General features: G+C 41.3%; 1 protein-coding gene across 1 annotated transcript in view; it reads right to left on the bottom strand.

Annotated features, from left to right (window-relative positions):
* DNAH11 (dynein axonemal heavy chain 11) overlaps positions 1 to 15941 on the bottom strand; it is a 4227155-nt gene that overhangs the window by 1848690 nt on the left and 2362524 nt on the right. The window contains exon 42 of the mRNA XM_069648254.1: positions 12337 to 12485. Within this exon, the coding sequence (XP_069504355.1) occupies positions 12337 to 12485 (149 nt within the window). The remainder of the gene's footprint in view (positions 1 to 12336; positions 12486 to 15941) is intronic.

The following is a 15941-nucleotide window of genomic DNA, read 5'->3' on the forward strand; positions in this document are numbered from 1 at the left end:
CCGCAATCCGGAACAATACGCTGACCAGACACAGGAATATCTGTGACCCATTTATGGATTTTTGCATCAAGATTCCCAGCCCTGTCTAGAAGGCCACCACTCACCAGGTGGCTAGAAAGCAGCCCCCTCTACTGACTACTCAGCATGTCACAGCCATACCCACTCCTCCCAGAAGGATGGCTTACCTCGCCGAGCCCTAATAAAACCTCTGACATCTGAACATTGCCACCACAAAGCAGAACTCCGGTCCTACATATGATCTGATAGTTCTGAATAATATAATTACTGATCAAATGCTGTTGTTGATGTAATGAACCCGTATAACTAATAAAATGTTATGAGAAAAAAAAATAAAAAGGGTTGGATAAAGGTCTCTCTTATCCCAACCCTAAAGAGAGATCCCATACCTAGGAAACTAAAACACTGAAATGAATGATAAAAAGTGCACAGATTTTTGGCAAAACATGTTCATAACTAAGGTGAGTCGGCAAATCCAACATTCCAAGGAGGAATCCCCGGATCCAGTGGCTGATTTCCCTTCCTCTGCATTTTTTCAGTATGTTAGAAAAAGTTTCTCTTTCAAACAACAGTTCTTTTAAGATAGCAAGAGTGTCTCTTCCAAACAACAACTCCTTAAGGATAGCAACATTATCTCTTTCAAATAATAATTCCTTAAGAATGGAAAAGGTGTTACTTTCAAAGAATAGTTCTTTAAGGATACCAAAAGAAATGACTCTTTTAAATGATAACTTCTCATGGATTACAAAATGTCTCTTTTAAACAATAACTTCTCCAGGATGGCAAAGTGTCTCTTTCCAACAATATGGCAAAAGTATCTCCGGTATACTTCTTTACCATATACTTAAAATAAAATGTGTTTTTTCATGCAACTTTAGTTGACCGTCTGGTATACTCCCCTGCCAGGAGACTTTCCACTCATTATACAAATTTAATGAACCTCCTGGTACTCCCATGACAGGAATTCTTTTCAAGCTAAATGCAATTTTACTCAACCTCCTGTTACACTTCCCTGCCAGGAATCCTTTCACTCTGTATGCATTTTTCTGGATCTCCTAGTATACTGCCTTGCCCGGAATCCTTTCACTCTTTATGCAATATTATTGGAATTATTGGTATACTCCCGTGCCAGGAATCCTTTCACTCTGGGTCTTACAGATTCCCTGGTATACTCTCCTGCCAGGTATCCTGCCTCCCAATGTTCACTGTTATAGGGTACCTCCTTGACAATCAGACATAGACAAAACAACCCACTAGAGAAAAAGGCTAGTGAACTCTTTTTTCAACAAGAACAAGAGCTTTATTTTGTATACAAAAAAGAAAATGGCAAAAGTGGTATTCTAGATCCACTGCCACAGAGCTTTCTGTCCTCATCAAAATTGACTGTACTTTATAAACACCACCATCATTCATGACGCATTCGATATACAGTATTAATCCCCACCCTCAGTGGCTATACCCATATACATGCTAATGATATTAAATGACCCCTGTGCCGATTGCTGGCATTGTCCTCGTCGCCGTCTTCTCCCTACATGGGTAGCAAGCTCTTCACCTCACAGCACTGCAAGGTGACTGATTAAAGTTAAAAAAGCAACATCCTACCTTCACTCCTAACCACATGATGTGCACCTGGTCATCAACATGAACTCAGCAGATAACTTCAAGGTCAGTCTGGTCCTTGTGAACAGACAACTCTGTTCTCATCCAAAACACGTAGGTGCCCCCATCGTGCCTCCCTGTCATAATCTTATAACTTGTCATCACCCTTTGCTCTCCCTGACACAAATCACAGACCCTGTTGTTTTCAACTCCCCCCAGTATCAGCTACCATTCCCTGGGATGGATCTGAGGTCCTTCTAAACCATCCAAATCATGAAGGATTTAAGAGCACTATTTCTGTGCATCTGGTAGTTCAAATGGGAGGTCCATTCTTCTGGGGACGCTAGTGTCCTAAATGTCAGTTCCTGTTTTGGCAGCTCAAGACCCCTGCCCTGGTTCCCATGAGTGTGGCCTTGGTACTGGGCTGCAGCCAGTCTCCCACTCAATTGATAACATTCCTGCCTAATTGTTTAAAGGGTTAACTGCAGTTATATGTGGGTGTGTGTATGCTACTGAGAATTGGAATGTAATAGTCAAACAAAAGATGGTGCCTCTGTGACACGGCCTGCAACAATTTAGGCCTACTCTCGAATAAAGCTCTAGTTCATGCTGTGAATATCGTACACATGCAATGTATTCTAAGTGACACTATCGCAAATCAATGATAAGTATTGTCCTGCATAAATTCCTGAAATACATGTATTCCCCAACAACTACTTCCACCTATACGTTTCGCCCCCCTTCGCCCTACACCACCATCTAAGTATTTTCCACAATTGAATATATTTTCTGCAATCTAAATCATTTGGGAGCAGCGGTGATCTGAATGTGCATCCCTACACTGTCTAGTGTGTTCCCTTCACTAGGACTCCTCCTTAAGTTCACTGTCCTTTAATTCAACAGAGTTGTATTACTCCACTGTATTTCTCCTTCATTGACTTGAGGTGCTACTTGTTCCAAGCTTCCCCACACTGACATCTCAGTAATGGGGATTTATTCAAGCTCTGCCTTTTTCTATCTTCTTTACTATTCATTTGCTTAGGGTAATACTTGTTCCAATTTTCCCCACCTTGACATTTCATGCATGGGGAGTTGTTTACTTCACTTGGTCGGTATTCAAAATAGTTCCTTAATTGCTCCGAGGCCTGTCGGTACACCATGGGGTCCCCAATGACTCTGGCTGGACTCACCAGTGTACTGAAGTGTTCCTTCATCATAGCACACTGTTGCTGTGAAGTTCCCGCTTTGGGATGGATTCCCCTGCACAGCAGGCCTCATTTCTGTTCTCTGGGCAGCTCTGTGCTCACCCTCCTGCACGACCACTGTCCCTCTGCACCACTGTGGTCCCAGTAGCTTCTCCATTGCTGCTGGTCTTCCGACGGCTTTGTCTTGGTGCCTGCAGTGTTCCTGTCAGCCTCGCGCCACAACGGTATGTAACGGCTGCGAGCAGCAGGATAGAGATGCCTGCTTCCTTTAACGTGTCTAAAGCTGCACAGCGTCCTACTACAGCTCTCCCTTGTCATTGTCTGCTTCTTCCTTCCCTGGCTCTCTCATTTAAAAAGTGGATAGCATCTTTAAATGCCCCGCTTGTCCAGGCCTCCTCAAAACAACTAGCCTTTCTCTTCCTTTACTCTGTACTTGAGGCTTTCTGGGAGTTGGAGTTTACAGAATCTCTATAACTTCTAATGTGATATTGTTCAGGACTTTTGCTTAAAGAACCATTGCAGATAGAATATGTTAAAGTAGTGTTATGTGTATATGAGGTAGGAATGGTGAAGTCTTCTTCATTATGAAATGAAGAATACTGTGTCTCTCCTGATGGAGCCATCACCTTTTCCTGATAGTGATCTCCTACCACATGATCCTCCCTTATAATACCACCCCGAGGGTCAGGATCAGGTAGCAGCTGCCATCTCCTGGCCACCTAGGAGGAGGTCATTGTCGGAGAATTAGTCATGACTCCATAAGAATCATCACAGTAGTCACAAGAGAGAAACAGGAAGTGAAAGTGGAATGCGGACTATCCTGCTTGATCCCTGCAGTGCATGGCATGCTCTGTTGTACTATCCTTCTGAGCTGGAAGTAATTAGTTTATCACTAATAATTTCAACAACCAGTGTCTTTGGTTCGGCAGGTATTACCTTAGCAATATTTATTTATTTATTTATTTATTTATTTATTTATTTATTTATGCATTTACATAGCACACCTAACCCAGAGGCATCTAGGTGCTTATCTTACGTAGTCATTCAAAGGGTTGCACATAGTGTGAAAATTGACGTTACATATTTGTAAAGTTGCAGGTGTAGACAGTGACTTTAAAGTTTTGTAATGTTACATGTGTACAGGTGTGAAACAGATTAGGGATGTGATCATTAGGTTACATAGCATGATTATGGTTGGTCACAAGGCCATGTGTGAAGAGGTGTGTCTTTAGTTGTTTGCAGAATTTCCATAAGGAGTTGTTGGCTCTGCGATTGGTAGGTAAAGCATTCCAATGTTTTTCAGCTAGCGCAGGGAAGCTGCTACCTCCTGCATGTGTAAGTGGCATCTCGGTGTAGCTAGTAGGTTCCTATTGGCCGAGCGGGTGTGCATGGCAGTCTGGGATCTTACTATTTTGTCTGCAATGAAGGTGGGTGTTGTTTTATTTAAGCATTTATGAGTAAGGGTTAGGGTTTTGCATTTGATATGTTCCGGTATAGGTAGCCAGTGTGCATCTTGTCTAATCTTAGAGATATGGGCAGATTTTGGAATGCTGAGAGCCACCCAGAGAGCGTTGTTTTGAAGTACTTGGAGCTTTTCAATGTTTTGGGTCTTCGTGCCGGCATACAAGGTGTTACAGTAATCTAATCTGCACAGTATCTGGGCTCTGGCCAGTGTGATGCAGCTGTACGTAGACAAGAATGGTTTGTAGGCATTGATGAGTTAACAGGTGTATGCTGTTGCAGATGCTGTAGCATTTACTTGTTTACTTAGGGTGAGAGACGAGTCCAGGAAGAAACAGAGGGGTTTTACTTCTTTTGCAACTTGAATGAGGTTGCCATCAATAGTGAAGGTTTTGAAGGCGTTGTTTAGTTTGGCAATGCAAAGTTGTGATCCTAAGAGGAGCAGCTCCATCCTATCATCATTAAGGCACAGGCCATGGTTTACCGTCCATGCTTGAATGGTTAGGTATATGGCGTTGAGGGTGGCCGAGTCAATGCTGTGGTCGCCAGTGATGGGGATGGTGATCTGGGTGTCATCTGCATAGTTGGTTTAGGTGACACCAAGATCGTCGAGGCGGTCGAAGAGGGGTTTGATAAATACATTATATAGCGTTGGGGAGACGCAAGATCCTTTATTTTTTTATTTTACATTTGTAAAGCGCACTGCAGCCCTAAGGCATAGAGGCGCTGATAAGTGGTACATAAGAAGGCTTGATTAAGGGTTACAAAAAAGCCACCCCAGAGGAGTTCTTAGAATATACATACAGAGTTACAGATACATAGGTCCACGGTATCCTTGTGGAACCCAGCACGTGACCAGTGAGGGAGGACCTTTGGCAGAGGAGGAGAAGACTCTCATAGTTCTATCCAACAGAAATGATTGCATCCATTGGATGACAATGGTGGAGAAATGGGCAGCTGAGGCTAGGTGATTGCACAAGATCGAATGCTGCGGAGCGATCTAGTGGGAGCAATAATGCTAGTTTCCTTTATCTTTTAGATCATCCATTTGGATTTTTAAGTCCAGTAGGGCAGTTTCCGTCCCATGTCGGGGTCATAATCCAGATTTTCGTAGACCAAGGAGATTGCTAGTCTCCAGGTAGCTTTGTATTTGTAAGTATGGTGCTCAGTCTAATATTTTTAGTAGGAATGGTACGGTGGTAATAGGACAATAGTTTATGGGAATGTCAGGGTCAAGAGATGGTTTTTTGAAGCGCGGTAGCACCCATGCATTTTTGTGATGAACGGGGTAAGTTCAGTGGCACATTCCTTGATGACCATGGATGGGCAAGGGTTGCCTGGACACCTGGTAGGTTTAAGGTTGTTGATAATTTTGAGGACATCTTTGTTGGTGACGGTCTTAAATTCAAATTGGGGTGTAGTGCTAGTAATGATAGTGGTGCCGTGTGAGGGGTCTGGTTGTGACATTTGGGTGTTCATTTTTTTTTTGGCTTCAATTTTCTTTTGAAGTAAAGTTATTTTGTTGGATAGTGCATTCTGGATATTTGAGCACCACTGGGCGTCTTTGTTAGGGACTTCTACCTGTGGTACTGGGGTCTTCAGTTCTCTAAGGTTCGCAAAGAGTTCTTTGGCTTTGGATTTTGCATTTGTAATTCTGTCATTATAGGAGGTACTTTTGGCGTTGTGGACCGCTTGTTTGTAGTGAAACGCAGCTCTCTTATATTTAGTTTTGTTGAGCTCATTAGGTTGTTTTAGCCAGGTGGATTCTGCTTGTCTTTTTGCATTGTGTAGGGCTTTAGGGCTTGTGTGAACTGTTAAGGTGTGTTGCTGGCTTGGCTTTTCACATGGAGAGCAGTGCTATCTTGTCTATGGCTGAGAGTACCATTTGGTTGTACATTTCAACCATTGTGGTAGGGCCTTTTGTAGTTAAGTTAGGTGTTAGGATAGGTTGTAGCAGTGGGAGGATGTTGTTGGCTGTGATATTCAGTTTATTTCTAGAAAGGGCAGCAGGTGCCAATTGTGCAGGACTAGGGTTTTGTGTTAACTGTGAAGGTTATGAGGTGGTGATCTGACCAGAGGCAGTGGGTGTTCAATGTGATGTCTGTATTGCAGTTATGGTCCGCTAGCCAGTCAAGGGTGCAGCCTTTGATATGTGCGGGGTTCTGTATTCGGTGTGAGAAGCCGGAGGCTGAGATCATGTTGGCCAGTGAGAGGTCATTCGTATCGGGCCGGTTGTTGAGACCTAGATTGAAGTCTCCCATAATCATTGTCTGACTGCCAGGTTTCGTATTAGTTGATAGAAGTTGGGCTTGATCATCCCTCCAGAGAGAGGATTGGGCCTGGTGGCCTGTAAAGTAAATGGATGTTGAGGGTGGCTGTGTCCGATAGGGTCATTTTCATTGACAGTAGGTCCCCGGATGGTATGGGGATAGATGGGATGGTGCTAATGTTGATAGTGTCTTTTTGCGATATTGGCTACTCCGCCTCCTTTAGCGTTAGGTCTATCCATTTTTAATATGGTATAGTTGTTAGGTATGGCTAAGGCAAGTGCTGGGCCCGATGCTGCATGGAGCCAGGATTCTCTGATGGCTATGAAGTCAAGGTTCTGTGAGACAATAGTGTCAGCAATTTTTAGGGCATGGGCCAGTAAGGATCTGGTGTTGATAAGGGAGCCTAAGGGTGTACTATTTTGTGAGCAGTTCAGCATAGTTTTAATGCTGTTTGCTTAGGAAAGAAAATGCAGCACTTCAAGTGTACCATTTATCTTGCTAAAATAATGACATGTTATTTACATAATCCTTCTGCCAAATAGCTGTACTTAAAAATAAATGTACATACGAGTATTATCATCCAACCGAAGTTGGCAATCATTTAACAACCTCAGAAAGATTACTTGACCTTGTTGGGTTTGAAACCCTCAACCTCCAGATCACATATAAATCTCAGCAGCGAACGATTAATGCGCTGACCTGCCTTATGGGTCATTAATAGACTATGCATAGTTAAATACCCACTGTGCCCGATTTGTGGGTATTAATGGAGTTAATGAAAAACTATGCAACTTTGTGGAAATTTGAAAAGATTTGAAGTGAACTTCACAAAGTGTGTAACGGCAAACTCCTGCATTTCCAGCTTTGGGGTATTTCTGCAGCATTTGTATTTTTAGTGTAATTAAAGGCTGCTTTTTCAAAAATAAAGAAATGTTAACTTTGACTTTGACCTAGAATATCATCAGAAATTATAGACACTCGCCCTCATTACGGGGTTGATGTTAAAACCCACCGGTAGGCGGCAGGTTACCAGCAAACCTGTAATGCCATTTCCACCGGCCTAATATCCCAGTGCCACCGGGATATCATGGCAGGCGGCAGAACGGTAAATCCCCATTCCCATGGAGTCCGATAGCTGAAGCACCAGCACCGTGAAAACACTCCCAGCAGGTCAGGCCTGTCGTGATTCTGTGCCCCTACTGGCAAACTTGCAGTTTAGTGGTCCGGAAAGGGTACGTTGCTACTGGCACCCTTGTTTCTGGACCTGCAAACATGGAATGATGCCCATTATTTGTTTTCACTAAACCATCTTCATATATTATGGTAAATGCTCTTATAAGTGAAGGTTATGTTTTTAGAAGTGGTGAGTTAGTCGAAAGATATTCTACTGCAGAGCGGGGGAAAAAACTCAGTACCAAGGAGGTAAAACTCTATTTATAAAAGCACTGAGAACAGTCCAGGAGAACATGCTGTACTTAGGAATACAAGAATAAAGACTTCAAAAAATATTACCATCCATTTAGCCTATCAATCAGACGTCAAGTGACTAGAGACAAGGAAAAATGAGGAAGTTGTTTTGCTGTATACAAAGTCACAGACTTTTGGGATATTAAGATGGAGTTTCAAGGGGTCTAGGTATGCAAATGAAAACTCTAGGAAACGCTATGCAACTTCCATTGCTTCATTTAGTTTTCCTTCCCAATACTCTCCAAAAGTCTCATTTTAAATAACAAAAGGTAAATCAAAACAGTAACACAGAGAAAACTACTGTTACGCTTTAACTTATTTTGACATACCAGAAGTGAAATTTAGGTCAATAGAAGCAAGGTTAATCTTGTTTATCTCACTCGCAGACATGGTCCATAAAGTCGGTTCTAGAGTTCTCCCCCCTGAGCGCAGACCATTCTGAACTATGCAGTTAGTGTTTCTTGGATAAGGACTCGATTGCTTGATGGATTGAGCACTGAGCTATTCCCATGAGACTTACATTTGGGTAATTTCCACATAAAAATGCCTTGTAAATTTATATATATATATTTGTGAAAGTGTGTTTGTATGTTCGGGGTTGGCTCCAGCCACATAACAGTTGGTGTGTTGAAACTTTGGCCCAAGGTTGGCATACCAGTCTGGGGTGTACTGGTGATAGGAAAATTTGACCAATCCCACCCATTTTCCCTGCAAGGTCTGGCCCTGTGCTATCAGTAGGCAATTTCGGGAGATTGAACATTTTGAGAATGTTCCTAAAATAGGAAGTTAGGGCACAAGGTCGGCATACCAGTCTGGGGTGTACTGGGGATAGTGAAATTTGACCAACCCCACCCATTCACCCTGCACAGGGGCGGAGCGGGGCCTGGCCCTGTGCTATCAGTATATGCAATTTTAGAAGATTGCCAATTTTGCGATTTCTCAAAAATAGGAATTTATGACACAATAAAACATACATAAAGCTATTGCAAACCCCCATGTGCATGTCAGCTACAGACCCGAGCAACGTTTGGTGATACTGTTAGTAGCTTATATAAGCACAAGCAATTTTTTAGATTTTGTGAATAATACTAAGAACTTTACTTATTTTATTTTATTTATTTATTTCATTTTATATATTTATATGACGCCACAGCCGGCACGCATCAGGGCGCATTACACAGAGACAGGGACGACAGTGTGACCGGACAACATAAACTGGTGGCAGTGCAATAGGAAAACAAGAAGGTCAGTAAGGAAGGGACCATTATTTAAAAAGCAAGGTTTTGAGTTTCTTTCAGAAACTTAGGTAATTTGGTTCTATTCTCATGTAGCCAGGCAGCTTATTCCATCTGGTTATTGCTTTGGATGGGAATGCCCTGCCCAAACCATTGACCCTTTTTGACGAATCAACAGTCCTTGGTCCCTGGATCTAAGGGTACGACTTGGCTCATATTGGATGAATTGCTTCTTTAGGTATGAGGGGGCAACACCATAAAGGCAGTGATGGACTCGTGTTAATGATTTGAAGGTGATGCAATCCTCTATAGCTAGCCAATGTAGGTCTTTCATATCGTTTGTAATATGCTCTCTCTTAGGTTTGCTGTGATGGTCCTTATGGCATTATTTTGGTAATCTGACACTGTTTGATGCATTTGCCACTAGCTCATATCAATGAGTTCCCGTAATCGAGACGAGAGAGGATGGTGGCTCTTGCGATGGTTGCACTATTCTGTTGACTCAGCAGTGGCTTAATTCGTCTCAGGAGTCTTTGATGGTATTGGCAGTTGCGTTTAAGAAAAGCGACTTGAACTTCTGCTCCAGGCGGAGATTGCAAGTAGACACTAAGTGTCTTGACTTTTTCTGAGACTTTGATTGCTGATTCTTTGATTTTAAAGGAAGAATAGGCAGTGTCTAGTTTGTTTCTGGTGCAAGGTGAGCCAAATTTCATTAGCTCTGCCTTGCTGCCGTTGAGGCATATCCAATTTGTCCTCATCCATACGTCAATGGATTTGTATATGAATGATAACGTATTGTTGTCCGTGGTGTGATTTCCACTCAGCTCCATGATCAGTTGCGTATCGTCTGCAAAATTAGTAAAGAATACCCCCATGTTTGTCAGTAGGGTGCATAAGCAGCATAGATAAAGATTAAAGAGTAGTGGTGAGAAGCTGGTGCCTTGCGGCATGCCACAGTCTACTGGCCTTGATTAAGATGCGTGGTTACCCCAGGTGATCTTATAGAATCTGTCTTTGAGGAAAGAAGCTACCCAGTCAATGGCTTCCTGGGAGCAGTTTCCTGATGTGTCTAGTGCCTCTCGGAGATTCCGATGATCTAATAAATCGAAAGCTGCCCTGAGGTCCAAGAGAATCAGTAGGCCCACCTTGCCCTCGTCCAAAATACCTAGAATTCTGGATTGAAGGTCCAACAATGTGGATTCTGTTTCCGTGAGCTCTTCTGAAACCCGATTGTTGTGGATGGAGTTGTCATTTTTGTCAACATAATCCTGAAGCATGTAGTAATTTTATCCAATATTTTTAAGAGGAAATTACAGTTTGTAATTGGCCAAAGATTATCAGGGTTCTGTTGGTCAAGTCCGGCTTTTTGACCAGAGGTGTGACCGTGACAGTTTTAATTGCCACTGGAACCTTATGGTCTCTGAAAAACGTATTGACCATTCTGCGGAGGTAAGGAGAGAATATCTCTGCGTTATCCAATATTAGCTTGGGGGGCAGTACATTCTCTGGGCAGGAGGTACAATTGATGGTGGAGAGTGTTTTCTTCATGTACTATAGGGATATAGGGGTGAACTGAAATTTCAGTCCCTGTGGTTGGAGGGGCTTTTCTGTTATTAAAGACGGACAGGATATGTCATCAACATTACATGTTGTTATTGTTTCTCAGGCTTTTAGGATTTTGTTTTGGAAGGCTGTCTGTACCATTTCACAGTCTTCTATAGTGGGTTGAAATGAGGGAGAGAGGGTTGTTGGTTTTTCGATAGACTTCAAAATTTGAAATAGTTTCCCTGTTGAGTTTGCAGCAGCAGCAGAAATCTGATCGTTATAGTGTTTTTTTTCAATTCTGTCTTGTTCTGTGTATGTTGTCCATGTTTTTCCAAATCTCTTTCTTAGCCTCAGTGGGATCTTTATGCCACTTTCTTTCTAATTTTCTTTTGTCTTTTTTAAGTTTAATGGTTTCTGCATTGAACCAGCTTTTGTGTATTTGTGATTGGGTCTAACTTGTTTATTTTTATTGGGAGCATGTTGAACAAGGAGTTCCTGAAAATGACTGTTGTATGTAGACACTATTTTATCACATGAGCCTTCATCCGATATGATGTTCAAGATATGATTAGCTCCTTGTGATAGAAACAACAGTGTGATTTGTTTTAAAATGTCTACCTTGCACTATCTTAGGTGTGTTGATATGTTTCGTAACTTTGTTTCTTAGTATAAGTCTGGCTTTACATTATCTTACTTGGAAGCTTTATACTCAATTTTTATAAAGTCTTACACGCTGTAAGTGTTTTTTTTCAAGTTCTCATACGAATCTGAAAATATGCTTAGAAGAAAATCAAATAGAAATGCTTATCTGCATTGGGACTGCCGAGGTTCCTTCAGCCTCCAGAACTTTGCACATAGCAAGCAGTCCCTGTGTCTCTTGCCTGCCTGTGTTTGTATTCAGGAAAAGTTCATTTTGCTCCATGTGTGCTGGCAGGGAATTGATTGGTCGCACCTGTTTACATGGGTTAATCTCGCTTGTGTTGTCTGCCGTGCCATCAGGGCAGTATTGTGTCTGTATATACCTATGTCAGATGTAGATTGCTCTTTGTCTGTTTCTGTGCCGGTCTGCTAGTGACTGCTTCTGCCTGTCCCCTTTGCAGCATGGCATTGCCTGTATCACTGTATTCCAACAGTGTTCTTTCAGGTTGCACCTTCGAGAACCTTCAGAGATTTCTCTTTTTGTTATGCCAAACGTGTTTCATGGGTCCAAGCTCATCCCTCATTAGTGATTCCACGCACATGGCGCCTTACGGATAGATGTGTGCGCGGCAGGTGAAGTGTATCGGGCGCACACCAAATGCGTTCATCCATTATTTAAAAAAAGAGGGCAGTCTGAACTAAGAAGTGGACACCTCATTAAATAGAGCAGCGGGTGCACCTGACACACTCTGAAATGTGTTGCTGGTTGTCTACACATGCTAAAATTAACAGAGCATCTCCAAATGTGCTGATCACATGGGTGCCCTATCAACCGATCCTTGCAGTGACTCAAATAATAAACAACATTCATATCTCACAAAGAAAACCACTTACGGGCTCCACCCAAGGTCCTGAGGATTCACATACAGTATGCCTGCTCTCGAAACAGTTGCCGGAGTAGCAGTCCGTAGGTGGTGTATTTCAAACAGCAAACGCATTGACGGTGTAAGCGGAACACGTTCATTGCTGGCCAGGGTAAGGATCTATATGTAAAAAAGTTCAAAATCATACCATGCGGATTAGTAAAGGTAAGGGAACACATAATTTCTTTCCAATTCAGATTATTTGCAATTGTCATTTTCAAGGAGGAGTAACACTTCCCTTCCATTGGTTGCAGGTGTGTACGCATTTCTGAGATTTTTTGTAATCGTTGGAGAAAAAAGTATACACAAACCAAGGTAATAATAAGACAAAATGCAATAATGGAGCAGGCACATGGCATGTGTTTTGATAAAAGTACATTAGAAGGGCTCTGTTTTCAAGAAATTGTGGTACGTACAAAGGAATAGTTACTAAAACAGACAGACTTTTCTCGCAAGTGTCAGATATTAAGTGGCTGCTTTTTTTCAATGAAAACAAAAGATACGTCATGGCCATGAACGTGGAATGTTGAAGAGGTGTGACATTACCTGCCTGTGTGCTTATTTTATTTAAAAGAGATGAATCATTTCAATCAAAGCTTGAAGAACAAATTCGTTATTTTAACCAAGTAAAGCTATTTCAAGTACAGGTGAGAGGCTCCTCTGAGGACATGGCAAGCGTGCACTAACATGGTGGAGAAAACATGATGATAGGGTGGTGGAGGGCGAAGAGTACAACATGGCCCAATTTGAGCATGCCTGATATCTCATCTGCCACACACTGAGATCATAAACCCATTCTGAAGTGATCTGAATATGAAACAATAGAAGAAAAAGAGATTAATGTCATAATTCTGGGACTGAATAATTCTATTCAGGGATATAACATGTCCAGAGATCAACCATAATCAGAGGCTTCAAAACGAAAATAATGGATGGACATCGGATTTGAATACATCAATACGTCAGGTGGCTAATATCACGTGTGTTGCTGTGTGCTGCACTGCTTTTAGATGCAAACGTTTCCTTGATCGGAAATATTGTAAAACAAGTTGTACCTAGTCTACTCTCAATCTTGCTTATTGCTTCCATACCGAACTGATCTACATAAATATTCAGTGAACAAACTTTAGTTAGGTGAGAGTAAACCTGATCAGATTTCATTTGAAATATACATAGTAACACGACCTTTGAAATTCAGTGAGAAAAACCTTGATTAAGAGAGAGTGAAGGTGATCAGATTTAACACAACAAAACCCCTGAAATTCAGCAATCTCAGTTCGAGCAAGTCCATCTTAACTATGCGCCGCCTGCTGCTCAGCGTATGACCACAATGATGACATCACAGATGACATCACTGATTGCAAACCCACAGATAAATCACTAATTACATCGTACATTACATCACTGATGAGATCAATAATTACATAAAATGTGGTGTTACTGATTAAATAAGTTAAAATATGAATATTTGTGTTGACCTTCCTTGATACATATTTTATTTTATTACACTTAACAATATTCATAGCATGACATGGAACACTACACTAATACAGAAGTATGATATGATTACGTGTGGGGCACTAATTTGTCGTACTTATCAATTTCTAATCTTTAAAATAAAAATGTGTAACATTATACAAATGGTTTGTATTTCAAGTATTAGTAAACAATGACAATACTTAATTGCAGGGAAAGTACCTGATTCTGGTAAATCTATTTCAGGTATTTTAAACAGAATATAATAAGTATATGTAGTAGTAAAGAAAGAAATAAAAATAATAGAAGTTGAAACATGTTTAATAGGTAGTGTTATGAAAATAGTCAATGTTCACATTTAAATTTACAATTCCCCTTACTGTAATAACATTACATTAACACATTATTTTCTAAATGACAAGTTTTCATAACAAAATAAACATAAAAAAGAAAGTGCATGCACTTGTGAATTGTGATAATATATAATCTAAGAATTCAAAGTTTGGTTAATATGCAAAAAAAGATCAGTGACTTATGCTTCATAATGACATGAATAGAAAATAAATTATAGACATTTCAGTGGTATAACGAATATTTTTAGTGATTACAGTTGACAAAAAATTATGAATTTGTATTCCAATATAGAAGATTTGTAGAGAATCAGATGCATACGTCACTGATGGAACCTGCCACCTCACCTCCGACACATTGGATGAATAACAAGAACACACTGCATGACACCTGGTATCATTCCAATATTTCATCAAGTGTATGAGAGAAGTTATGCACTCAGACAGCCATACCAACTTTACACTCATATTGAAGTGGTAGCAGGAGATCTACAGGTACTGCTGAACATTGAAGAGCTGTAAAGAGAACCTTACAAGTGCAAAGTGATGTCATGAAGAGAAGAGATGATGCACTGAAACAATATGAGAATACTTAAAGAATGAAGATATAACTGAAGAATGGCACTCCATCATGTGTCATGTTCTGTGCAGCTACACTCGCATATATCCTGCTTGTCTCCAGATGTCATCAGCTCTCTCCCCTAGTATAGCTGCCAGTAGCCCCTTTAGCTCACCTGCTGCTAACGTAATTCCCACGGTCATTCTATCTAACTCATAAATGCATTTTCCTGCACCTGCAGTCAAACTAGGTCATTTACATTTCAGATTTTCCTTGTCCATTTGGGACCACAGAATATATTGTGGTCGCCCTCCCCCTTTCTCTCCACAGGTGCAGCCAGGCTCCTCTTTCTTGGATTTTTAAAGCAGTGGGAGTGAACCCCTCTACTAGGTATGGTCACTCAAAACAGGGCTTATTCCAAGATCTAACAAAGATCTTTGATCCTGTGGATACAAACCAGGCTGTTTGAGTTGGTCAATAATATTAATTGTTTGGTTGCCTTCCTCAATCTTCTTCGACCCTTCCTTCCGACTATTGATCTATTGGGAAATAAAAGAAACACTAGCCGTCATACTTGTCAAATAATCATGCATCGCATCACTTAATGTTTTTGCTACACTGTGGGCATCAGATTTTATTCGAGTGAGATGATCAAGGGGTACTCTCATGTGGCATCCAGTCACCAACTCATGAGGAGTTAGGTGGTAATCTGAACCAGGCTGGTTTCTCAGGGCAAATAAAACAAGGTGTAGGTAATGTAGCCATCCCTTCTTCAGAGTGATTTTATTTCTGCTATCATTTCTTTGGGAAGTCAGTTTAGCCTCTCAGACACCATTCACCTGTTGGTGATAAGTGGAGGAAAACTTGTGTGGTATGCCTAATAGAAGAAATATCTGTTCAAACAACTCGTTTACAAAACGCAGGCCATTATCAGACTGCAGGACATCGCACATACCAAATCTAGGAAACACCTCATGCACAAGAAACTTAGCAACGCATGTGGCATCAGGGTGCGTGCATGGACCTGCCTCAATCCATCTGTAAAAGGGACATACTACTACCAGCATTTACCTATATGCGTTAAATACTTATAACATATCCACATAGTCTATATGTAGATGCTGAAAGTGACCATTGGGCCTAGTGATTGCTCCTCTCACTGTTCACAACGTGTGCCCTGCTGTAAATTTT

Source organism: Ambystoma mexicanum, chromosome 2q (assembly GCF_040938575.1).
Source record: "Ambystoma mexicanum isolate Mex_15411 chromosome 2q, UKY_AmexF1_1, whole genome shotgun sequence".
NCBI classification, from domain to species: domain Eukaryota; kingdom Metazoa; phylum Chordata; class Amphibia; order Caudata; family Ambystomatidae; genus Ambystoma; species Ambystoma mexicanum.